The sequence below is a fragment of the Musca autumnalis genome, unplaced genomic scaffold (assembly GCF_047663935.1).
Source record: "Musca autumnalis isolate F117 unplaced genomic scaffold, ASM4766393v1 scaffold_3, whole genome shotgun sequence".
Classification (NCBI taxonomy): Eukaryota; Metazoa; Arthropoda; class Insecta; order Diptera; family Muscidae; genus Musca; species Musca autumnalis.
Genome location: NW_027411866.1, coordinates 237,317,849 through 237,342,860, shown reverse-complemented (window position 1 = coordinate 237,342,860; position 25,012 = coordinate 237,317,849). Strand labels below are relative to the sequence as shown.

General features: G+C 36.5%; 3 protein-coding genes across 6 annotated transcripts in view; 1 reads left to right on the top strand and 2 right to left on the bottom strand.

Moving 5' to 3' along the window:
- The window catches only part of Evi5 (ecotropic viral integration site 5), a 176,786-nt gene extending 165,444 nt beyond the window's left edge, over window positions 1-11,342 (bottom strand). For all 4 annotated transcript variants that reach the window (XR_012411777.1, XR_012411778.1, XM_073977305.1 and 1 more), the window contains exon 1: window positions 10,576-11,342. The gene's annotated coding sequence lies outside the window, so the exon portion shown is untranslated. The remainder of the gene's footprint in view (window positions 1-10,575) is intronic.
- Window positions 11,343-17,650: 6,308 nt separating this feature from the next.
- Window positions 17,651-19,475, top strand: dod ((peptidyl-prolyl cis/trans isomerase) NIMA-interacting 1 dodo). The gene is made up of 2 exons (XM_073977301.1): window positions 17,651-17,876; window positions 18,694-19,475. The coding sequence occupies exons 1-2, from the start codon at window positions 17,816-17,818 to the stop codon at window positions 19,116-19,118; spliced, it is 486 nt and encodes a 161-aa protein (XP_073833402.1). The 5' UTR covers window positions 17,651-17,815; the 3' UTR covers window positions 19,119-19,475.
- On the bottom strand, window positions 19,436-23,489 carry peng (Pumilio and CPL domain-containing protein penguin). The gene is made up of 4 exons (XM_073977300.1): window positions 22,198-23,489; window positions 21,736-22,138; window positions 21,393-21,676; window positions 19,436-19,837 (listed from the first exon to the last, which is right to left on the bottom strand). The coding sequence occupies exons 1-4, from the start codon at window positions 23,377-23,379 to the stop codon at window positions 19,514-19,516; spliced, it is 2,193 nt and encodes a 730-aa protein (XP_073833401.1). The 5' UTR covers window positions 23,380-23,489; the 3' UTR covers window positions 19,436-19,513.
- Window positions 23,490-25,012: the final 1,523 nt, after the last annotated feature.

Sequence of the window (25,012 nt, the reverse complement as noted above, 5' to 3'; positions counted from 1 at the left end):
AAAAAACACATCATTGTTTATGGAACGGCTCCGAGTAAATTAGGTGCATAAAACCGGTCGCCATGGGATTGCCTAAAAACCACTGCAGTCCTCAGGTAGCTTTGTAGATATGTTTGCTTCTTCCAAGAAGTCACGCAACAATTTTATGAACTATTTATCTTGGTCGTTACTGAAGCACACTAGCATGGCCGCATGATCTATCTCTTCACATTCCGTTCCATGCTAGTGCTCCATAAGTGAGTATTGAACTAATTATGCTGGTGTACACTCATAACACCATTTTAGTGCTCCGTTCATGAGTCACTCAGCACGGACGGAAACAAATCAAAAAAAAAAAAAAATAATCACGACATCTCCCGCATAAGCAACCATCTCTTAATCCCCATGTGCCCAAATTTGATTAGGATTTCGTTAATAACAAGGAGCCAAAGCAGTGGCAAAATCACCCACCCTATATAGTCCTCGATTTACGTGCTTTGACAGCATGCTATTTGCCAGTGCGGCATTGATGACTCAACTCCGCGGCATTGTGATTATACAGGTACTGTAATTTTCTGGAGGGTGCCACCGTGGTGAAATGGTATGCACGCCCGCCTTGCACGCAGAAAGTCGGTGGTTCGATTCCCCGGCCAGGCAACACCAAACATTTTTCAACGGTGACAAAATACCCCTCAGTAATGTTGGCGACAATTCCTGAGTATTTCAGCCTTGAAAAACTTCTCTACAAGTGGTGTCTTAGGACACGCCGTTCGGACTCGGCGATAAACAGTAGGTCCCATATCATTGAGCTAATATGAATCGGGGTGCACTCATTGATATGAGAGAAGTCTCCCGTGTCCCGTATGGGATGTTGTGGAACAAAGTTTTTTTTTGTTATTTTCTGGAAGTTTCCGGTATTCGGGCTGGATTTGAGACCTTCAGCCATGGACAGATACAACGTTGGCTACGCATATGGGACCTCATTGACCTAATAATCAACTTTTTTGCTCTGATTATAGCCTATTCTACTCCTTAAGCATAACTTATATGGCTGCCAGAATCCACTTAGACAGCTTTTCGTGATGGTTTTCGCAGCTTTGAGATCTCGACGTCCACCCTGTAGGACGTTCCTTCATTTCGCAGTTTTACACAAAACAAATTATATCGCGTTCGCCTGAAGGGTGAGGGTATTAATAAACTTAAATCAATAATATGACAAGGTTATATTTTTTTTTTGTTTTTTTTCATATCCAAAATGCTATAGGCTTTTGATTTGTAATTTAATTAATTTATTAAAAACTCTTCGTTTCGAATCTTTTAGTTGCTTAATTCCCCATACAGACCAAAGATATATTTTACAAGAGCTTAGAAGAAACGTGTGATTGTTGTCATACCCATGACATTAAAATTATTCTAGGCGATTTTAATGCCAAAATTGGAAAGGAGAATATCTTGTGGCCCAACAGTCGGGAAATTCAGTCTCCACAGTGAAATATCAGACAATGGAATGAGGCTTATGGACTTCGCAGCGGCAAAAACATGGTAGTTAGGAGTACCAGATTTAAGCATCTCGATATTCATAAGGGCACCTGGCTGTAGCCAGATCAAAGAACAAGAAATCAAATTAATCACGTCGTGATAGTTGGAAGACATGCATCAAGCGTGTTGGATGTACGATTGTTCCGAGGTGCAAATATAGACTCGGACCACTACCTTGTTGCAGCAAAGGTACGCACCGGTTAAACGTAGCAAACAAAGTACGAACAGACACAACACGAAAGTTAGACATCGGTAAGCTGAAATCACAGCCACAGCGTATTCCACTCAACTAGCCCAATTGCTTAATCAAAGCACTCCTCATCCCGATAACATATCAGCGCAATGGCAAACATTGCCCACACCATGCAAACAGCCGCAAAATCAGTACTTGAATACCAGAGACCTCCACCAAGAAATCCATGGTATGACCATGAGTGTCGTGCTGCTACCGAAGAGAAAAATGCGGCATATAGGGCCACTTTACAATCCGTAGCAACGCGTAGCGCACGAGAGAGGTATCGGGAGAAAAGGAGAGAGGAGAAACATCTTTTCCGCTGGAAAAAGAGAGAGATGGAAAAGCGGGAGTGTGAACAAATCGAAATGTACAGGAGACAGAATGAAGTCCGAAAATTCTATCAATGTGTGAAACATCAAACTGATGACTTTGAAACTGTATAGACCAGTAAGGTAATCTGGTAACTGATACAGATAGTGTGCAAAGGATATGGAAAGAGCATTTTTTCAAACTGTTGGTATCCAATTGTAGCGAAGTCGACGATGATACCACAGATCCAATCCCAGAAGATGGTATGGAATGTATACCACCCGGCCAAGATGAGGTAAAGACAGCAATAAACCGGCTGAAGAATAATAAAACTATAGGGGCATAAGTCTTCTCCCTATCGCCCACAAGATAGCGCCAGGGATATTGTGCGAGCGACTGAAACCCATGGTCAACGAAATAATTGGACCATACCAATGCGCCTTTAGACCTGGCAAGTCCACCATTGCCATGATGTTTGCCCTGCGGCAAATCCTGGAGAAGACCCAAGATATGCAAATCGACACCTACCACCTTTTTGTCGATTATAAAGCAGCCTTCGACAGCCCGCTACGTTCAAAGGTATTCCAAGCAATGTCTGAATTTGTAAAATGACTCTAACTGACACAAGATCTTCAGTTAAAATAGGAAAGAAACTCTCCGAAGAGTTTTGTACCAAAAGAGGTTTCAGGCAAGGAGACAGACTTTCGTGTGATCTTTTCAACATCCTGCTAGAAAAGGTTATACGACAGGCAAACGTCAAAAGAAGTGGCACAATCTACACCAATAGTCACATGTTACATGCTTATGCTGATGATATAGACATCATGGGACGATCAGTAGAAGAAGAAACCGAAACCTTTAGTCGAAGGAGAATCTGCTAAAGTGGGTCTGGCGGTAAACGGCGAGAAGACCAAGCTGATGGCATCGACGCGCAATGCGTCCATTGAGATCGGACCAACTGTTGATGTTGGTTCCTATAATTTTGAGGTAGTAAAAGACTTCGTATACCTCGGCACCTCCGTAAACACAACAAACAACATCAGTTGTGAAATAAGAAGAAGAATTGTATTGGCCAACAGATGCTACTATGGTCTAAGTAAGCAATTTAAAAACAAAGCCACATCTCGTCAAACAAAAATAACACTATACAAAACGCTGATACTACCCGTGCTAATGTATGGCTCCGAAGCATGGGTACATGCGCAAGCAGATAAGGCAGTGCTTGGTGTGTTTGGGAAGAAAATTCTTCGAAAGATCTACGGGCCGATTTGCGTTGACGGTGAATATCGACGTCGGATGAACCACGAGCTATATAAGCTATACAAAGACATGCATATAGTTAAACGTATCGAGATGCAACGATTGCGCTGGCTAGGCCATATCATGAGAATGAGCGATGATGAACCCGCTAAAAAGGCGTATGAATACATGCCACATGGCGGTGCACGCAGAATCGGCAGGCCTAAGCTTCGATGGAGCATACAAGTGGATGAAGAAATGAAAAGGCGCGGTATTCCAAAAATCAAGCGAAAAACAGAGAGGAATGGAGATCTTTTCTTAGTTCGGTCTATGGAACAAATGTTCTGTAATGGGCCAACTAAGTAAGTAAGTAACAGTTACCTGATGGCAGGCAAATCACGTGGGACAGAGCTTTTAATCGGCATTCACTCCAAATAAAAGTTAATAAAAATATAGATGGCCCTGACATTGCCGGCACTAACTTAGAGCATTTATTTATTTCCTGTTTCTGTTTTATTTCTCGGAGTAGCCGATTTGGTTGATCAAAATGGAAGATGTACATATTCTGCCAATCCTTCGGGTACCTCCCCAACAAATACTCAAAATATTCCCGAAAATGGTTCGAACGACATCTCTTGAAGGGTGTAACCAATAGGGTCCAATCTTTGCACATCGTCATATATTTTTTATACCCTACACCACTATGTGGGGAGGGTATTATATGTTGGTTTTGGCCAAAAAGTTTGTAACGCATCGAAATGAATGAACCAAAATGAATGTCTCGACGAGCTTAGTCGATCTGGACATGTGTGTCCGTACGTCAATCCGTCCGTCCGTCCGTCAGTCCGTCCGTCAATCCGTCCGTCCGTCCGTCAGTCCGTCTGTCCATCTAAACCTTTAATCACGCTACAGGTCGCAATTTTTATCGTATCGTCACCAAATTTTGGGTGTTGATGAGGGTCCCGGAGGGGAAGAAGCCTATTGATTTTGGTGATGGTCGGATAATATTCAGGGGTCGGAATGGGCAAAAAACTTATTTGGGGAAAAAGTCAACGTTTTATTTCAAAGCGAATATCTCCGCATCTATAATGGGTATATCAAAAGCAAAACCTGCTAATGAAAGTAGAAAATATGGCCTTTTCAACGATTATACATCGGTCGTAGGTGGTCAAACAAAGAAGAAATCGCAATAGCTGCTAATACAGCCCATCTTTTTATTTTTGCGATTTGAGTTATAATGACGAATATCACAGCTTTGGTTGGGGATCTTCCAAAAGCAAAGCCTGACTATGAAAGAAGAATATCCCACCTTTACAATGATTCGAAGCGGGTTGGCGTAGGTGGCCAAATAACGGAGATATAGCAATAGTCGGTAATACATCCCATTTTTCAATTATTTTCAAAATCGCGCTACAGGTCGCAATTTTGATCGGATCGTCACGAAATTTTGGGAGTTAATGGGGGTCCCACAGAGGAAGAAGCCTATTGATTTTGATGATGGTCGGATAATATTTAGGGGTCGAAATGGGCAAACACTTATTTTGAGAAAGGTCAATGTTTTATTTCAAAGTCAATAGCTCTGTTTCTTTAAGAGGTATATCGAAAGCAAAAACTGGCAAGGAAAGTAGAAAATATCACCTTTACAACGATGTACAGTAGGCTGTCGTAGGTGGTCAAACAACAGAGATATCGCAATAGTCGGTAATGCATCCCATTTTCCAATTTCCTTGTAATCACGCTACAGGTCGCAATCGGCCCCGTCCCGACTATAGCCTTTGCTCACTTGTTTTAATTTATTTATTTATTATTATTATTATTTTTATTTATTTATTTTTTTTTTTTTTTTTGCTTAATTCTACATACCCCATTTTTTAAATCAAAAGTACCTAATTATATTTGCATATCCGTCAATGGTATTTACTGGTCCACACCTTACAAATTAGCAAACTTTAACAATAAATGTCCATAAATCCATTAAATTTTGTCATTTTCCACCTTTATTCTTTTATTCTAATTCGATATGTAAAATTTTGCAAAATCTCCCCATTTATCTCACCAAACAGGTTATCAATTTCCTCCCAAAACAAGAAAAAAAAATGTTATCCTTTAATCAATTCCAAAACTCGTACATTGAATAAGACAAATTCACACACCCTTTCTTTGTTGGGCCGTAGGGTTCGGTTCATTCATACTCCTTCCGCCTCATCCTCCCTATGATTATTCAATGGGATTAATGAGAGGTTCTTCTTCTTGCTTTTTTTGATAGCAGAAAAATGGGAGGAAAACACACCCTATCCCAATTAGAAAATTTTTGATGTCAAGCCATTGTCATGTCTCGTGTCGTTTCTCATGTCGCTCGCTGTTGCTCTTGCTGTTGGTTGGTTGGTGTCTCATGCTAAAAATATGTCATGACGGTTTGTTTCATACATTTGTCGCAAATGTATGTATGTATGTGTGTCGGTCGATGTTTGTCATGTGTTGTACTTTGACATAAAAATGGCAACAAAGAACGGAACGAGGAAGACTTTTTTGTTTGCCATTTCTGTTGTTGTTTTATGGCAATTTTCTTATTATGTCTCTGTGGCTGGGTTCGTCCGTCTATCTGTCCCATTTGTTTGCCTGCCTGCCTTTCTGCTACTTTTATTTGTTTGTGTACGTGCTTTATCGTAGTGTTTATGGTTATTTGCGGGGATGTGCAATGCGAGTGGCGTTCGTTTAATGGAGTTTTAAAGAATTTGCAAAAAAAAAGAAAATTATGCCATTGTGGAAACAACCTTGTAACTACTATCACACATTCAAGTCAAAACGTCAAATAGACAGACAGCCAGACTTGACATGGGCGTTAAGTACTTTTAAATGTCCGTAATGTTGCCGTAATGTACTTCGTTGTCGCTGTTTGTTCAAGTCGAAATATAAAAAACCTACAACTTAATGTTATATTTTATTATCGTGTTGTTGTTGTCGTGTTGTTCTTTTTGTTACCTCTTTGCTTCCCATTTATTTGTGCGTCTTTTAAAGTCAAGTTGTTGGCGGTGGCGGCCATTACCTGTCAACTACTGTCATTCGAAGAAACACACCTACGTTTTGCATGGCTCTTGGGAGTTGTTTTTATTACCGTAGTCTGGTGTGGTTGTTGATCTGTCATTGTTGGAGGGTTCTGTTGTTTCTTTTTTTCTGGTGATTCGATATTTTTAATATTAATTTACATGCTGTGTGTTGTTCGCCCCCCTCCGTGCTTCAACAACACTTCAACAGAGTTTGGTAACACTACACCTTCTTTGGTTAATGAAAAACAAACGTTCAAACAAACGTTAAATCAGAATCAAGAAAGTTCTGTGAAGTGTCCTTAAGCAATACAGCTAAGGCCAACGATAAACATATTTTTTATTCACACGATACATAGCACAGTGTCTTTGGAGCAACATAACCTGGAATATCTCCTCTGGGTTCTGTTGTTCCTATCGGAATCTAAGAAAATCCATATTCTTTAAAAAATCCAGGTTCTACAAATATTCTTCCGCATTCTAAAAATATTCTTTAAAAAATCCACGTTCTAAAAATATGCTTTAAAAAGTCCACGTTTTAAGAATACAATTTAAAAAAATCCGCATTCTACAAATATTCTTTAAAAAATCCGCATTCTACAAATATTCTTTAAAAAATCCGCATTCTACAAATATTCTTTAAAAAAATCCACGTTCTAAAAATAATCTTTAAAAAATCCACGTTCTAAAAATATTGTTTAAAAAATCCACATTCTAAAAATATTCTTTAAAAAATCCACGTTCTAAAAAAATTCTTTAAAAAATCCACGTTCTAAAAATATTCTTTAAAAAATCCACGTTCTAAAAATATTCTTTAAAAATCCACGTTCTAAGGACCTCAGGTTGAGGTCTTCTATAGAATAGAGGACCTCAGGTTCAGGTCTTCTATAGAATTGATGACCTCAGGTTGAGGTCTTCTATATAAGAGAGGACCTCGGGTTGAGGTCTTTAATGGAATAGAGGACTTCTATTGAGGTCTTCTATAGAATAGAGGACCTCTGTTGAGGTTTTCTATGGAATAAATGGACTCTGTTGAGGTCTTCAATGGAATAGAGGACCTCTATTGAGGTTTTCTATAGAATAGAGGACCTCTGTTGAGGTTTTTTATAGAATAGAGGACCTCTGTTGAGGTTTTCTATAGAATAGAGGACCTCTGTTGAGGTTTTCTATGGAATAAAGGGACTCTGTTGAGGTCTTCAATGGAATAGAGGGACTCTGTTGAGGTATTCAATGGAATAGAGGACCTCTATTGAGGTCTTCTATGGAATAGAGGACCTCTGTTGAGGTCTTCTATGGAATAAAGGACCTCTGTTGAGGTCTTCTATAGAATAGAGGACCTCTGTTGAGGTTTTCTATGGAATAAAGGGACTCTATTGAGGTCTTCAATGGAATAAAGGACCTCTGTTGAGGTCTTCTATAGAATAGAGGACCTCTGTTGAGGGGTTCTATGGAATAAAGGGACTGTGTTGAGGTCTTCAATTGAATAGAGGACCTCTATTGAGGTCTTCTATAGAATAGAGGACCTCTGTTGAGGTCTTCTATGGAATAAAGGACCTCTGTTGAGGTCTTCTATAGAATAGAGGACCTCTGTTGAGGTTTTCTATGGAATAAAGGGAATCTGTTGAGGTCTTCAATGGAATAGAGGACCTCTATTGAGGTATGCTATTGAATAGAGGACCTCTGTTGAGGTCTTCTATAGAATAAAGGACCTCTGTTGAGGTCTTCTATGGAATAAAGGACCTCTGTTGAGGTCTTCTATAGAATAGAGGACCTCTGTTGAGGTTTTCTATGGAATAAAGGGACTCTGTTGAGGTCTTCAAAGGAATAGAGGACCTCTATTGAGGTCTACTATAGAATAGAGGACCTCTGTTGAGGTCTTCTGTGTAATAAAGGACCTCTGTTGAGGTCTTCTATAGACTAGAGGACATCTGTTTTAAAGTATATAGGACCCTCAGTTGAGGTCTTCTATAGTATATAGAATAGAGGACCTTTGTTTAGGTCTTCTATGGAATAGAGGATCTCTGTTGAGGTCTTTTATGGAGTAGAGGATCTCCGTTGAGGTCTTTTATGGAGGTCTTCTATGGAATAGAGGATCTCTGTTGAGGTCTTCTATAGAATAGAGCACCTCAGATTGAGGTCTTCTATAGAATAGAGAACCTCAGGTTGAGGTTTTCTATGGAATAGAAGACCTCTGATGAGGTCTTCTATGGAATAAAGGACCTCTGTTGAGGTCTTCAATGGAATAGAGGACATCTATTGAGGTCTTCTATACAATAGAGGACCTCAGGTTGAGGTCTTCTATAGGATAGAGGACCTCTGTTGAGGTTTTCTATGGACCTCTATTGAGGTCTTCTATAGAATAGAGGACCTCTGTTGAGGTCTTCTATGGAATAAAGGACATCTGTTGAGGTCTTGTATGGAATAAAGGACATCTGTCGAGGTCTTCTATGGAATAAAGGACATCTGTCGAGGTCTTCTATGGAATAAAGGACATCTGTTGTGGTCTTCTATAGAATAAAGGACATCTGTCGAGGTCTTCTATGGACTAGATGACAGCTGTTCTACAGTATAGAGGAACTCGGTTGATTTCTTTTATAGAATATGGAATAGAGGACCTCAGTTGAGGTCTTCATCTATGGAATAGATGACCTTAGGTTGAGGTCTTCTATAGAATAGAGGACCTCAGGTTGAGTTCTTCTATAGAATAGAGGACCTCAGGTTGAGGTCTTCTATGGAATAAAGGACATCTGTCGAGGTCTTCTATGGAATAAAGGACATCTGTTGTGGTCTTCTATAGAATAAAGGACATCTGTCGAGGTCTTCTATGGACTAGATGACAGCTGTTCTACAGTATAGAGGAACTCGGTTGATTTCTTTTATAGAATATGGAATAGAGGACCTCAGTTGAGGTCTTCATCTATGGAATAGATGACCTTAGGTTGAGGTCTTCTATAGAATAGAGGACCTCAGGTTGAGTTCTTCTATAGAATAGAGGACCTCAGGTTGAGGTCTTCTATGGAATAAAGGACATCTGTCGAGGTCTTCTATGGAATAAAGGACATCTGTTGTGGTCTTCTATAGAATAAAGGACATCTGTCGAGGTCTTCTATGGACTAGATGACAGCTGTTCTACAGTATAGAGGAACTCGGTTGATTTCTTTTATAGAATATGGAATAGAGGACCTCAGTTGAGGTCTTCATCTATGGAATAGATGACCTTAGGTTGAGGTCTTCTATAGAATAGAGGACCTCAGGTTGAGTTCTTCTATAGAATAGAGGACCTCAGGTTGAGGTCTTCTATAGAATAGAGGACCTCAGGTTGAGGTCTTCTATAGAATAGAGGACCTCAGGTTGAGGTCTTCTATAGAATAGAGGACCTCAGGTTGAGGTCTTCTATAGAATAGAAGACCTCAGGTTGAGGTCTTCTATAGAATAGAGGACCTCAGGTTGAGGTCTTCTATAGAATAGAGGACCTCAGGTTGAGGTCTTCTATAGAATAGAGGACATCAGGTTGAGGTCTTCTATGGAATAGAGGACCTCAGGACCTCTATTGGAAATCACATTTATTCCCCACCATCATTAACATTCCACCCACCAAACACAACAAAATCATTTTCATCTCATGAGAACACAACTCTCACAGAACGGACTCATCTCCCCACCCCATCCCCCAAAAAAGAGAAAGGCGTATAAACAAACAGAATCCAACAACAACAACAACAACTGCTATAGGAATCAAACAAGAATCAAGCAAACTTCAAAAAAATATGACACAACGAGAGCAAGACAGGCGGAATGCTGGGCTGCACTTTACTCTCGTTCGCTCCCTCATTATTCTCTATAACCGAACACAGCACATTTCCCTTTTTTATGGCAAATAAATAAATAAAAAAATAAGAAAAAAACATTGAAAACACTCCATCAGCAGTACGGCGGATGATGAATTAACAGAGAGACAACCCGACACCGACAAACGCGGCAACGTCAAAATCACAGCGCCACATACAGAAATACAACCGAACGATGATTAACTTTTGTAGGATAGACCAGACCACAACAACAACACTCACTCACTTAAATGTTAAATGCCTCATCTTTCGTTAATGATTTATTTTGCTTAAGTAGCTGTTTTACACTTCTTCTTTCTAAATGAAAGTTGCCTTTAGTTGTTTTTCTTTCAGTTTATTTCACCAATGAAAAAGAAAAGAAATAGAAAAACACTAAACTTACCTTTATTTCTTTTACTTGGTTGTATTAATTTTTTGTGTAATGATTCAAAAGATGATGAGACGAAGTGAAAATTTTTTGTTTGTATTTCTACAAATGCTGCTGCGACTGCTGCGACGACGACGACTTGGTGCAGAGATTTGTGATTTGTTGTTGACGGCGTTTGATGATGTTGAACCCTCTTTCTGAATAGTAAAACCTTGTTTTTTCGAAATGTTGATTCTTTTTCAATTAACAAATGCTATTTTATTGTTGCAATTATTGGCCACTTCTTTTTACACAACAAACTTTGTGATTTTTTTCCCTTCACTTCTATTTCTTCTACTACACCACCTTATTTTTACCAACAGATAAAACTGTGATTTCTCCAAGATTTATTCACCTTCTTTTTGTATACACTTTTTTGTTGTTTGTTTGATGTACTTGGCGACTTGACTGCGCCTTTTGCCTTCTTCTTTTTCCGTTTTAAGGGTTTAAGACATTCTTTTTTGTTTACCCTCCTCTCTCTTGACCAAGAACACACAATTTGTTAGGGTTTTTTCAAAAATTACACTTCACTAAAATCCAATTGGTAGGCAAATCTTTTGTGATTTTTCTTGTTTGTATTAACTTTATTTCTTCTCACTTTTCTGTTATTGCTCATAAAAAACACATTCGCTCCGCGGAAAACTTCTTAACTTTTTTCTTTGACTCTTTTTTTCCAACTGATTTTTTTTAGTTTGTGTACGTCAATTGGGAGACTAATCTAATAACCGATTACTTTGGTATTCATTCACACGATGACAGGGTTGTATTTAGCCGAAGAAGAATGGCAAAAGGGAACTTGTGAAAAATTTACATGATAGTACAAACGTGTTTGTCCCCTACAAAAGGGAATTTGAGAAAATTGTATGACACGTAACAAGGGTGGTTCACATGCGTAGATGTTGTTATTTGCAATGTTTACATGTTCATGGTTCACAAATGCGCAACAGTTGCTGCAATTTTACAATTCCGTTTTGACCTTCATTTTCACATTCTGCAGGAATGGAAAGAAAATGGTCTGTTCCTTTACTATTGAAAATGGTAAAACCGGCAAAAGTAGCAAAAGTTGTAAACTGCTCTTATATGAATTGTATGGTGTCAGAAGCAAAGGAACGCTTTTCGAGTAAAAAGTGGTAAAACTTGAAGATTCTTGCACGTAAAAAAAAGAAATGCCAAAATTGGAATTGGGAATTTTCGTTATACGAACACAATGTCCCTACTTGACTAAAAATTCTGCTTGCTGTAGATATTTAAACAGGTTTCACAGGCGGATTTATATCCTAATGATGTTAACCAATTTCTTCTATACAAGCGAGGGTAAATACACTTTCATACGGGCAAGATGTGCCTCATCGAAATAATGGTTTTAGACCCCAAGTATGTTTGGACGAAATGTGTTTCAGACAATTTGGAGTCGATGAGCAAATTTTGGCTTTCGTAATATTTTACCAAAACTTTGTTTAAGTTCGAAGATGGGCTATATCGGTCCACTCCTTCCGGTACCGCCCCCACAAAAGTTCGAAAATGTTCGGAAAATTTGTGCGCACGATAACTCTTGAAGGGAGTGTCCGATTTGGTTCATACTTTGCACATTGTGAAGTATGTACCAGACTTAGATTAGGTTTCAATATGGACTCAATCGGTCCACTCCTTCAGGTACCTCCCACACAAAATTTCGGAAAAGTTCAGAACAGTGCTAAAGTAACAAACATGGGAAACGTACGATCTGACCTGAATCCGTCCAATTTTTTCCTGTATGTATCTCTTGTGCCAGACACTAAATATAACACATGAAAATATTTTAGCTTTTAGAAGAGAACGGAGGTGAAGGATCTCCCCTTCGTCCCTTCCCTTCTTACCCAGAAGCTCAAAACATTTTCATGAAAATTTTCATAGTCTGTGCCAGACACTAAATATAACACATGAAAATATGTTAGCTTTTAAAAGAGAGCGGAGGTGAAGGATCTCCCTTTTTCCTCTCTTACCCAGAATCTCAAAACATGTTCATGAAATTTTTCATAGTCTGCCACAAAACTATGATTTTCAGCCGAATTAATCTGTTCTAAAAATTTCACACACATAATTTTGAACCTCTTTATTTCAGAAAAAACATACAATTTTATTTTTATTACATTTGTTTCGGTACATGAATAGTAAATTTTTGTTTACAAAGTGCGTTTGTTACAAAAATACCGAAAAATGCAACCATTCTGTGAAACACAAGAAAAACTGTCAAAAAGGAACTGATAGAATATGGGAAATATTAAGGAAATTTTTTTGCAGGATTAATAAAAGATCTTTTTCAGAACTTACTTCTTCTTCTTTATTTGCGGATCCGTTTTTCGGATATTAAGCGAACATACAATGTTATAGTATTACATCTGAATATGTTTTAATATTTTATATTATGAAATTATTGACAGCTCTCGGTTTTTAGCTGCATGTAGCAGATTTGTTTCACATCTGTATCCTGTCCACTCTTGGATGTTACTTAGCCAGTATATATCTCTTCTGCCTCTTGGTCGTTGTCCTTCTATGGTACATTTAATAATACATTGCATAAACTTTTATTTATCATTCCTCATCAAGTGTCCAAGGTATGCGGTTTTTCTTGATTTGACAGTGTGCAAGAGTTGTCTGTCGAGATGCATTCGTCTTAGAATTTCTTGGTTTGAAGCGTGCGATGTATAGGGCACCTTTAAGCCCTCGGCACATACGGTCCGTTTAGTGACACGTTGGGACACACGTTGTCCCAAAAAAGTTAAATTATGTTTAACTTTAATGCGTCAGCCACATTGTTGTTTTTCAAAAAACTTGGCATCACTTACACTTTTTTCATGTGGTTGTTGTACCGTGACGCACAACGCATCGTATGTGCCGAGCGCTTTAGAATTCTTCGATAGACCCATATTTCAAATGCTTCAATTTTTTTTGATCTGCACTTTTGATGGTCCAATTTTCTACAGCATATAGTAATATAAACCAAATATAGCATTTTACAAATCTAATCTTGGTTGCGAGACTTATTTCGTGGTTGGTAAGTGTGTTTTTGTATTTAAAACAGGCGTTTCCACTCGACGCTTAATTTCGTTTGATATGTTCCATTGATCGTTAATTAAAACGCCAAGGTATATAAAAGATTTTACACGTTCGATATTTTCGTTCTTAATAATTAGTGGCGTTTCAGAACTTACATCTTTTCGACTTACAACCATGTATTTTGTCTTTTTTATATTTATTTTGATGCCATATTTTTCGCTTACGAGAGTGAGCTTGTCTAGGAGCTGTTGTAGTCCAGTTATACTGCTAGCAATAATTATGGTATCATCAGCGTAACGTATGCTATTTATAATTTTACCCTGAACTCTTATCCCGATCCGTTCTCCTTCAATTGACTCTTGAAATATTTTTTGGGAGTATATATTAAAGAGGAGCGGGCATAATATGCACCCTTGCCTGACTCCTTTTGATATGGGAATTTCGCCTGTCAGATCTCCATTTACTTCAATTCTTGCCTTTTGGTGCCAGTATAAATTTCGTATGCATCTGATCTCTTTTTCCGGTATTTCTATTCCCCTCAGTATATCGATTAATTTGTCGTGTTGGACGGTATCAAATGCCTTTGCATAATCGATGAAACATATATAAACATCTTTTTGGACTTCCCGGCATTTCTGTACCAGTACTTGAAGGGATAATAGGGCTTCTCTGGTACCCATACCTTCCTTGAAGCCGAACTGTGACTTTCCCATAGCGCTTTCACATTTGGCGTATATTCTTTTGTGAATTATTCTCAAAAACATTTTTAATATGTGGCACATAAGGGTAACAAGCCTGTAGTCAGAACACTTTTTTGCGTTCGATTTCTTCGGTATCGCAATGAAAGTTGAGTTCAACCATATATATATTGACCAGTATCATACACATGAGCTCTGTTCCTTTACGTGCAAGAATCTTCAAGTTTTACCACTTTTTTCTCGAAAAGCGTTCCTTTACTTCAGACACCATACGATTCATATTGGAGCAGTTTACAACTTTTGCTACTTTTGCCGGTTTTACCACCTTCAAAAGTAAAGGAACAGACCAATGGTTGAAAAGTTGTACAATGAGTGATATGTTGTCTTCATCTATAAGTTGTAAGATTTCAGAAGGAATATCATCAGGTCCGGTTGATTTCTTGTCCTTTAGTGATTGAATCGCATATTCCACTTCGGATTTAGTGATTGAATTTCCTGTTATAAAAGTATTTATGTCCTGGTCATATCTTGATCGTTGGTCGTCAGTGAATAATTGTTCAATATACTTTTTCCATTGATCCTTTATGTGTGATGCCTCGAAAATGGGCTGGTTGTTATCATCCATTAGTACTGCTGGTGATGCCTTCCTCCTATACACTCCTGCGGATTCTTTTAGTTGTTTATGTAGGTTATAATCGTCATGAATGTTTTGCAGATATTCAATTTCTCTACATTTTTGATTTAGTAGTGCATTTTTTGCTGCTCAGGTAGCGGTAGGGATTTCCTTGTTGATTTCCCAGTAACGTTCGTAGTCAACGTTTTTATATTTCCTTCGTTCCACACGAAGCTCCATAATTTCGTCGTTCATCTATTCTTGCGGTGTTCTTCTCGTACATTTTCCAAGATAATTTTTTGTTATTTCGTACATCGTGTCCTTGATATTATTCCATATATTTTCTACATTGTTTGCATCGATAGCTTCGAGTTTATTATTCATTTGCACCTTCACTTCGTTCCTGGTTGATGGGTTATTGAGTATCTCAGTATTTATCTTGTTATATTTTTCTTCCCTTTTTTAATTCGTGCAATTTTCAACCGTATATTCAGCATCAGCAGATTGTGGTCGGATGGTACATCAGCTCCTGGGTACGTTGAGCCTTTGGTCACACAAGATCTAAATCGGCTGTTAGTCAAAATGTAGTCAATTTGATTTCGAATGATATTCCTTCTGCTATCTAACCCGGCGTTTACAAATGCCAGTATTGGCAAGACAATAGCAAAAATACAAACCTTTTTCACAAATACATTAATAAACTTTTAAATATGTATAGAGAAAATGATGAATGTATTGGTGAAAATGGTTTGTAACTTTGCTATTGTCTTGCCAACACTGTCTGTGTGTAAACGCCTAGTAATGGTGATCTCCATGCATAAAGCCTTCTGGGATGTAATCGAACTTAGAGAATAATACCACGTTTGCACTTAACTGAATTTAATAAACCCACTGGGTTTCATATGCCAATACCATACCGCAAACGTCAAATAGATTCTCATACAACATACAATTTGTCTCCAAATAGAACTCTGAATTACTGCCCAGCAAAAAATTTTGGTAGTTGTGCATGTGGAGTTATGATTTCACAACATCCTTCGATGCAGTTCACATGGAGTTATGAAATATGTACTTCGTTGGATACAATTTATAAGCAGATGCTTTAGAGATCCATACAAAAAAAAAAAACAGTTGGTTGATTCCCATGGTACAATAATTTGGAAGGTAGGTCAGGTTCGAACAAATTGTGAAAAACAAGGCCTGGAGCTGGATTCTGGTTCTATGAAAATTTGAAATGAAAAATATTTTCTTTATAAAATTTTTCATTTGACATTTATTCCCTTTATAAAAGTTTTCATTTAAATTTTTCATAGAACAAGAATTGAGCCCCTGGTGTATTTGCTTATTCCCAGCAAAAAATTTTGGAAGTTGTGCAATTGGAGTTATGATTTCACAACATCTTTCGATGTAGTCCAACATAGTTATGAAAAATGCACTCCGTTCGATACATTTTATAATCAGTTGCTGTAGAGATCCCTACAGAAAAAACATGTTGGTTGACCCCTACACATTTCTTCAAAAGACAAACAAGAGGGTATACATTTCGGAGAATTTGTTATAAAATAAAGAAATAAAAACTTAAGTTGCGAACATTTTTGGATAACTATCTAGACGGAAATTTTTAATGGAGCGGAGTTGGAGTCCATGTCGAAAGCTGAACTAGTGATGGGAAGGCAACATAAAAAACCTTTTGGATGATGAAGCAAAATCAGATGCGCTTTGACTAAATTAAGAACGGATGAAGTAAGCTCAAATGTGATTGAATTTAATGGAAACGTTTTTTAATTTGTGTTTATATAATAAATTTGTGTTTATATAATAAATATAATAAAGTTCTTTGAGTTCTTGTTTTTGTGCTGGGTTATTTCGAACAGTTATTAGAGTTGTATAGTTCATGAACGAACTAGTTCAATTGAACGATTCATTGAAAAGAGCGTATGAACTAGATCAGTCGATATAGTTCATTATAGTTCAATAGTTCACTGAACTATAATCAGTCGTTGACCGTACGATCAACGAACGATTCACAATCTAGTTCAACATGTCGTTCACAAATATATAAAGTGACGGCGTCGTTTATGTTAAGGGATGCCTTTGTAATGTGATCAGTTTGTTTATGTTTTGAATCAAGGTACATGGAATAGCTGTCCGAAAATGAAGATTTCTACAAAAACATACGAGACATAACATATTACAATATGTCGAATCCAGATTCAATCTGCCTTTTTGGATAGAAAAAAGGGAAAAAATAAAAAGTAACACACACACAAAGCTTTTTGCAATGACAATTTCTACACACACAACATACGATTTTTTTTGCCAGCCACCTAAATGAAGGATGTTTTTTCTAAAATTAATTAATCTTTCTTTAAGAATGAATAAAACTATGCAAATGTAATATTTTTGTTATGGAGTAGTTAAATTATATTAGTCTTTTGTTTGTTTGTATTTGGTGTACGTATGCGTTTTCATCAAACGACCGATTAAGAGCCGGTGAACGATTTTGATCCGAATGATTGAACTGGACAGTGAACTATGAACTAGATTATAGACCTAGTTCAGTTTAAAGAGCTGAGCTATTGAACTAGATCTTTCAAATGAACTAGATTGTACAACTCTAACAGTTATCTGAAAAATTGAGCGCCATCTGTATGTTGTATTATTATACATTGACGTTTGTAGCTGTCATAAAGCATCATATACTGTTATAATTTGTCATATTGTCCGTGAGAGAGGGATACAGCCAATAAATAGAAAAATATTTTCAAGCAAATCGCAAAATCAAGAAATTTAATTTTAAAAAAATATAATAAATTGATTGCTATTGATAGATAAGCAAACAAGAAAGTAAACAACAGCTGCTCTAAAAATGTCCGATAATGAAAAGAATATTCCTGAAGGTTGGGAAGTAAGAACTTCGCGTTCGACCGGTAAGTTGAATGGAACAAACAAAAATAACCAACCCTCTTCAAATTGTTCTTATTTGGTGTGTGTGGTGCAATGAACAATATATTTTAACTTTTGGCCCTAAGACAACTTAAACAAAAAATTTAATTACTTTTTCTAAAAATAAGTGTACAGAAGGGTACATTTAGTGTACCAAGCAATTGCATTACCATACTCATACCGATTCCAACGATGTATTACTTTTGTTGCGAAAATGTATACATCCCGAGATACAGGCCTCCGAAAACCCTTGTTTACTTGGAAAAATTTAGGATTTAAAAGAAAATGTTCGCGTCGCCGAAGGCCGGTCATTAAAAAAACTTTCGTTTTAAAGGAAATTTTTTAATTTTTTCTGCGAAGGTTCGGTGAAGGAACTTTGTTCCAATGAAATCGAAACAAAATAAATAATGAACTCAACATTGGCATACAGATAAAGATGATGAAATGCGCAAACATTTTTTCTATTTATATATGACTTGGTCAATAAGAAGGTAAAATCCTTCCTAGAACATAATATATGTATATTTGACTTATATTTGTGTTTACGGACTAAGCTAAAGAGGTCGGAAAACTGCAAATACAGCATGACAACCATCGAAACCTGTGCTTCTACTTACTATTGAAAGGAATGACTCCCAAACTCCCAGTTCCAACATGAGCCTTGTCGTTGCATTTCTTCTGGTACCTCCTCCTCCCCAGATTTACAACACATTAATCCAGTTAGCCCACTTCTCAGATTGTGTGGCTGAGGGTATATCTCTGTTGGCAAAGTCAACTAACCGTTTCTTACTTTTCTTGCAGGCCTAACCTACTACTTAAACATTTACACCAAGGAATCGCAATGGGATTTGCCAACGGAACCGGCCAAAAAAGAAGTCTCTTCCAGTGGTCCATCTGAGGTGCGTTGCTCTCATTTATTGGTCAAGCACAAGGGTAGCCGTCGTCCTTCTTCATGGCGTGAAGAGAACATTACTCGTACCAAAGAAGAGGCACGCCAACTACTAGAGGACTATCGCAAACAAATTGAAAATGGTGCTAGTCTAGATGAGCTGGCTCAAAAATATTCTGACTGTAGTTCAGCTAAACGTGGTGGTGATTTGGGTATGTTTGGTCGTGGCCAAATGCAAAAACCATTCGAGGAGGCAGCATTTAGCTTGAAAGTTGGTCAATTATCGAAAATTGTCGATACAGACTCAGGTTTGCATATTATTTTGCGCACAGAATAGATTAAGAAAAACGAAACAAAAAAACAATTACTAATATTTAAATTTGGAAGCCAAAAGCAGCATATTCAGCACAACAATATGCCAGCAGACAAAAAAAAACCAAAAGAGAGCTCCTAATTTTGCATTTCATTGTTTTGTTTCTTTAATATTTTTGAAGAAGAAAAAACTCACACTACCAACTACTTTATAATGGGAAACGATGTTTTCCAAAAAACCAAACAAAACTTTTGTTAAAGAGGTAAATTTCTTTTTTTTTTAATGTATTTTTAGTAGTAGTTGTAGAAACAAGAAGAAGATGAAGTAAAGCAAACTTGAAATTTTAAAACTAATAAAAACTTTATTTAATTACAAATAAAATTGGGTTTTTTATATAATATTTTATTATTTTAAAACTACTAATTCAGTTTTTTCAACAGCAATTGAGCACCATTGAATTTTTGTTTTTTCAATACAGCCATGTGGGGTTTTACTAAAGCTTTTACTTGTTTTTGTACTTCTTGGGAGTTGTTTTCAAAGACATTAAGCAAAATGAAACAGGCACGATTTATGTTCAACCATCTCTTCAGTGTCTCTTCGTTGAGTTCTTGCGCAAGTAGACTGCCGAATGTTGGAGCATCAGCATTGGCTGCAAGACGTTCTTTGTCGTTTTTAATGATTTTCTTTAGCACAATATGGAGACCGGCTTCCTCAATACCCAAAACATTAACTGTGGCAGTGACCTGAACAAATAAAAAGAGAATGGAAATGTTTATTTAAATATGATGATTCCGACGGGTGATCAGTGAGAAGAAATGTCTAAATTGTTTTGCATAGAATGTCGTCAGTTTTTAGCACATGGCAGAAGTGAGATACCTGAAGATGTTGTGCGTTATAGACCTTCTGGGAACTTGATGCAAGTTTGGAAGAAAATTTACGATGGACAACGTTTCTGCCAAATCGTATTCTTAATTTTAAAAAAATCCACGATGACGAAAAATGTTTTTAAAGAATCCACGTTGATGAAAAAATATTTTTAGCAAAATCCAGGGATAACAAATACTTTGTACAAAATCCACTTTAAAAAAAAACATTTTTAAAAAATCCACGTTGATGAAAAATATTTTAAAAATATCCACGTTGATGAAAATATATTTTTAAAAAATATACGTTGATGAAAATATATTTTTAAAAAATATACGTTGATGAAAAATATTTTTAAAATAATCAAGTTGACGAAAAAATAATTTTTAAAAAAAAATCCACGTTGACTAAAAAGTATTTTTAAAAAATCCACGTTGATAAAAATATTTTAAAAAATCCACGTTGATGAAAAAATAATTTTAAAAATCCACGTTGATGAAAAAATAATTTTTAAAAAAATCCACGTTGATGAAAAAGTATATTAAAAAAAAATCCACGTTGATTAAAAAATATTTTAAAAAATCTACGTTGATGAAAAAAGTACACGATTATTTAAAAAAAAACACGTTTATGAAAAATTATTTTTAAAAAATCCACTTTTATGAAAAATTATTTTTAAAAAATCCACTTTTATGAAAAATTATTTTTAAAAAATCCACTTTTATGAAAAATTATTTTTAAAAAATCCACTTTTATGAAAAATTATTTTTAAAAAATCCACTTTTATGAAAAATTATTTTTAAAAAAATCCACGTTTATGAAAAATTATTTTTAAAAAATCCACTTTTATGAAAAATTATTTTTAAAAAAATCCACTTTTATGAAAAATTATTTTTAAAAAATCCACGTTTTTGAAAAATTATTTTTAAAAAATCCACGTTTATGAAAAATTATTTTTAAAAAATCCACGTTTATGAAAAATTATTTTTAAAAAATCCACGTTTATGAAAAATTATTTTTAAAAAATCCACGTTTATGAAAAAATATTTTTAAAAATCCACGTTGATGAAAAAATATTTTTAAAAAATCCACGTTTATGAAAAAATATTTTTAAAAATCCACGTTGATGAAAAAAAAATTTAAAAAAATCCACGTTGATGAAAAATTATTTTTAAAAAATCCAAAAAAAATATTTTTAAAAAATCCACGTTAAGAAAAAATTAAAAAAAAATCCACGTTGATCTAAAAGTTTAAAATGATACGGAATGGTGGCAGTGATTTATCTTAGGGTAACACCTGTAGATAGTCAATCGCATCCGCCGTCGCTAACGAGGTCTAGCATCAATTAGACACCCCTGCAGGTACTGTTCTTAGTTTTTTTGTCATCCCCTTTATGTCATTGCTTTAATCGACCTTGGTGTTCCTTTTTCTTACCTCTTCTTTCTCCTCATCTTCGGAATCATCATCTTCAGCTTCTTTGTCTTCAGCGTCTTCATTTTTATTCTCACCCTCTTCTGATTTGGAGGATTTGGCCAATTTTTGAGCCTGTTTTCTCTGCTTTGTTTTCTGTTTTGTGGCTTCAGCAATGATCTTTTCAACATCTTGGGGTTTCTTTTTTTGTTTCTCTTTGGATTCATCCTCGACACTAACACTCCAATCAGGTTTGGCAATGACTTGGGTCAATGCTGTGGCAGCCTTTACAAAGTGATCTCCAGTTACTAATAAAAGAACAATATTAAAATCTATGTAAAGATTCAATCCCCTTTAAGCTACTTACATTTAATCAAAATCTCAGCTGTAACCAAACCAATATGTTTATCTGATAGCCAAAACTCAGGCGTTTCAGCAATGGACGTGGCAATAGGTTCCTCAATTTGTTCGAAAATTTCTTTACGTCTGACATCCTTATCTTTTTTGCCATATTGCAGGCCCTCTTCTATGGTGGCAATAAAACCGGGATGGAAACAATTTGTACCGCCTGGAGAAATAAGCCATTCAATAACACGACGGCCCCATTGATTGGACATGAGGGTTTGTAATTCGGGATGAATTGTGTCATAAATTGCTTTTTTGGTGGCCTTGGTATCATCCAAGCTATTAAGCAAGGCAATGGTAAAGAGATGGCCATGTTCATGGGTGCAAATTTTCACCAAATGTTCCTTGATGGTTTTAATAATAGCCTGGAAAGACAACATTATTTTAAATTTGAAGGAGTTTTTAATATGTAGTCACTACTTACTCTCCTATTTTTCGGTGTGGATTTGTAGAAACAAATAATCGAAGCCTGACAACCATCCTTTGTGGTCAACATCAAGGGTATCAGGGGACCAAACATTGTCACTGTCTCCTCCACCTTGTCTTCATCCATTTCTTTGACATATTCCAACATGATTGCATGTACCAGTGAATTATCCACCAATTGTTTATTGGACACATGTTCCAAGTTGGCTTTAACAGCACTTAAAATTGAAGCCTTCATTGTGGGTGTATCTTTGTAGCAATCTGCCAAGGTATTCACCTTATCATCTTTTCCCTTTTTATATAAATCACCATAGAATTCTTGACGCAAATAAGCCTTCTGTTTGGCACTGGCTACACTAAGATAGACATGATCTAAAATTTTACTCGAAACGCTGTGGCATGCTAACTTAACCACATTGCCATAGAAGGTATCCACCAATTTACTTTTTGTCACCGGCGAACCATATTTAAACATACGCAATACACAAAAGTGAGCATACTTTGAGATGGCCATTTCCACAGCCAAGGGCATAAGACGTTCTGATAGCTGTTCCCTGACTGAGGGAGAGGCGAACTTAAGCATACATTGTATTACTCGGGCAGTGTCATGGGCCATTACAACCTTCTTGATGGTATCGCCCGTATTGAACAAGTTATACAACTTCTCCACCAGTTCTGCCTTCTTTTCAGTCTTGCGACACTTGAGCTTTTCATAGATCTGTTTAGCCTCAATGGATATTTCATAAGTATCCTTGCCTTGTTTACGTTTCAATTTCAGATCTTTCTTTTCCTGCTTAAATTTATTCCAATCTGTTTTTTCAGTCTTTGCGCCGGCAGCAGCTGGTGGTAGTCCATCTCCTTCACCAAATTTTGGTTTTCCAGCGAATTTGTTATTGGGATTTTTACTAGCAAATTTATTCCCAGGCTTTCCAGCAAATTTGTTACCAGGTTTCCCAGCAAATTTATTCCCAGGCTTTCCAACAAACTTACTACCAGGCTTTCCAACAAATTTGCCTTTATCGCCACCACCTCCTCCACTACTCGGTTTGGTTGGTTTACTAAACTTTGCTGTTTTCTTTTCTTTTACTTGATTATCTTTGCCTTCTTTTGCAAACTTCTTCTTTTGGGGCTCCTCGGAAGCATTGGTTTTATCCGATTCACGCTTCTTGCTCTTAATCATTGTGAAATTATTACTTTTAAAAGTCTTTTTATTCAAAGAAAAAAAAAAATCAAATTGTCGCACGTGTTTTTTTAACAAAATGCAATGCAACAGAGTTTGTTTTCGTTTGAAATGTCAAAATAAATAGCGATGCCGTGCCGTTATTCCTCTTTAGATAGAATGTGGCAACCCCGTTTCGCACTGTTGTAAGTGTGGGATTACAGGGCTTAATATATTATTAATTGGTCTGTTCCTTTACTTTTAAAAATGGTAACAGTGGCAAAAAGTGGTAAAAGTGGTGAACTGGTCTCATATAAATTGTATGCTTTTTAAAGTAAAGGAACACTTTGCAGGTTAAAAATGGTAAGAAATGGTGACCTCAGGCACGTAAAGGAACAGAGCTAATAAAAGGAATAAAGGCCAGAACAGAATCAATTGTTGCTTGCTTTGCTTGGTTCCCCAAATGTCAAATTATAAAGGAATGTCAGAGCCTCTTTGCAAATCCGCCTGAGTTCTCGTTTAGTCCCGGTCCACACTAGAGTGATTTCATTGAAAAAATTGCATGAAATTATGCGTCTCTAGATCGACCTCCATGGTAGAGTTATACCCCGTTTATATATAACCGGATTTAACAAACCGACTGGGTTTTAAATGTCAATTCCATTGCTTATATTTCAAACAAATCCTCATAAACAAGGATAACCCTGCAAAAAGCTCTAATATAAACAGCATATAAAACATAAAATTGCAGTAGTGGGGAATTCGATTTAAGAACACCTAATTTCATGAAATTTTTTAATGAAATTCACGCTAGTGTGGACCGGTTCTTACTAGGCGTTTACACCAGACAGTTTGTCTTCAAATACAACTCTGATTTACTAACACATGCATACATTTGTCGTTTGTCTCTCAGCTGTCCATCAGTTTTTCACAGACAGCCGGGTTGACAAATTTTTGACATTTTTGTGAAAAAGAAGTGAGATGATAATTCAAATGTGCTGAAAACAAAAGTATATGTACAAAACAGAATATGTGAACGGAAAACAAAAAGAAATCGGTGATTTTCATTCATAATTTTACAACTGTTTTCGCAGTTGTCTGGACGCCTACGTCACACAGGCAAGTTGTGGGTTTTGACAATCAATACATGAAGTCAACTGTCCTGTCATGTGTAAACGCAGGGTTAGGAGGCTCTGGCATTCCTTTATAGCACGGTTACACTACAGCTTTTTGCCGGGTTAACCCACTTCATGAGGATTTATTGCTTAATCTGGTCAAATCTGACCAGATTTGCCATACAAAAATTAAATCCTCTCACGACTGGGTTTATTTTAAATCCGGCACAAATCCATCAAAAATACAGTGTTGTATTCGGTATTTGTGCAAAAAAATCCAACTCTACTCAAAAAGTACCAAAAGTTGCAACTGTTTTTGCAACAGAGTTAGTCGTGTTTTACACGTTTACGATTGGTCACATGAGATTTTATGGAGTTAATAAAGCTAAAGTTATTTGAAAATCATGAAATTATTTATTTTTTTACATTAGACACTTTTTTAGCAAAAAGTACGCTTGATACCATGATACAAAAATGTATCCCTTTGTGTAAAATATACCAATATTAGCAAAGAGGGGACGATATCTCATACGAGAAAT

Bases quoted from the DNA above. Each gene is read 5' to 3' on its own strand.
- dod (XM_073977301.1), top strand. From the start codon at position 17,816: ATGTCCGATAATGAAAAGAATATTCCTGAAGGTTGGGAAGTAAGAACT. The intron at 17,877-18,693 runs GTAAGTTGAATG...CTTTTCTTGCAG, and splicing joins AAGAACTTCGCGTTCGACCG to GCCTAACCTACTACTTAAAC.
- peng (XM_073977300.1), bottom strand. From the start codon at position 23,379: ATGATTAAGAGCAAGAAGCGTGAATCGGATAAAACCAATGCTTCCGAG. The intron at 21,677-21,735 runs GTAAGTAGCTTA...TTCTTTTATTAG, and splicing joins AGCTGAGATTTTGATTAAAT to TAACTGGAGATCACTTTGTA. The intron at 19,838-21,392 runs GTAAGAAAAAGG...TTATTTGTTCAG, and splicing joins AAGATGAGGAGAAAGAAGAG to GTCACTGCCACAGTTAATGT.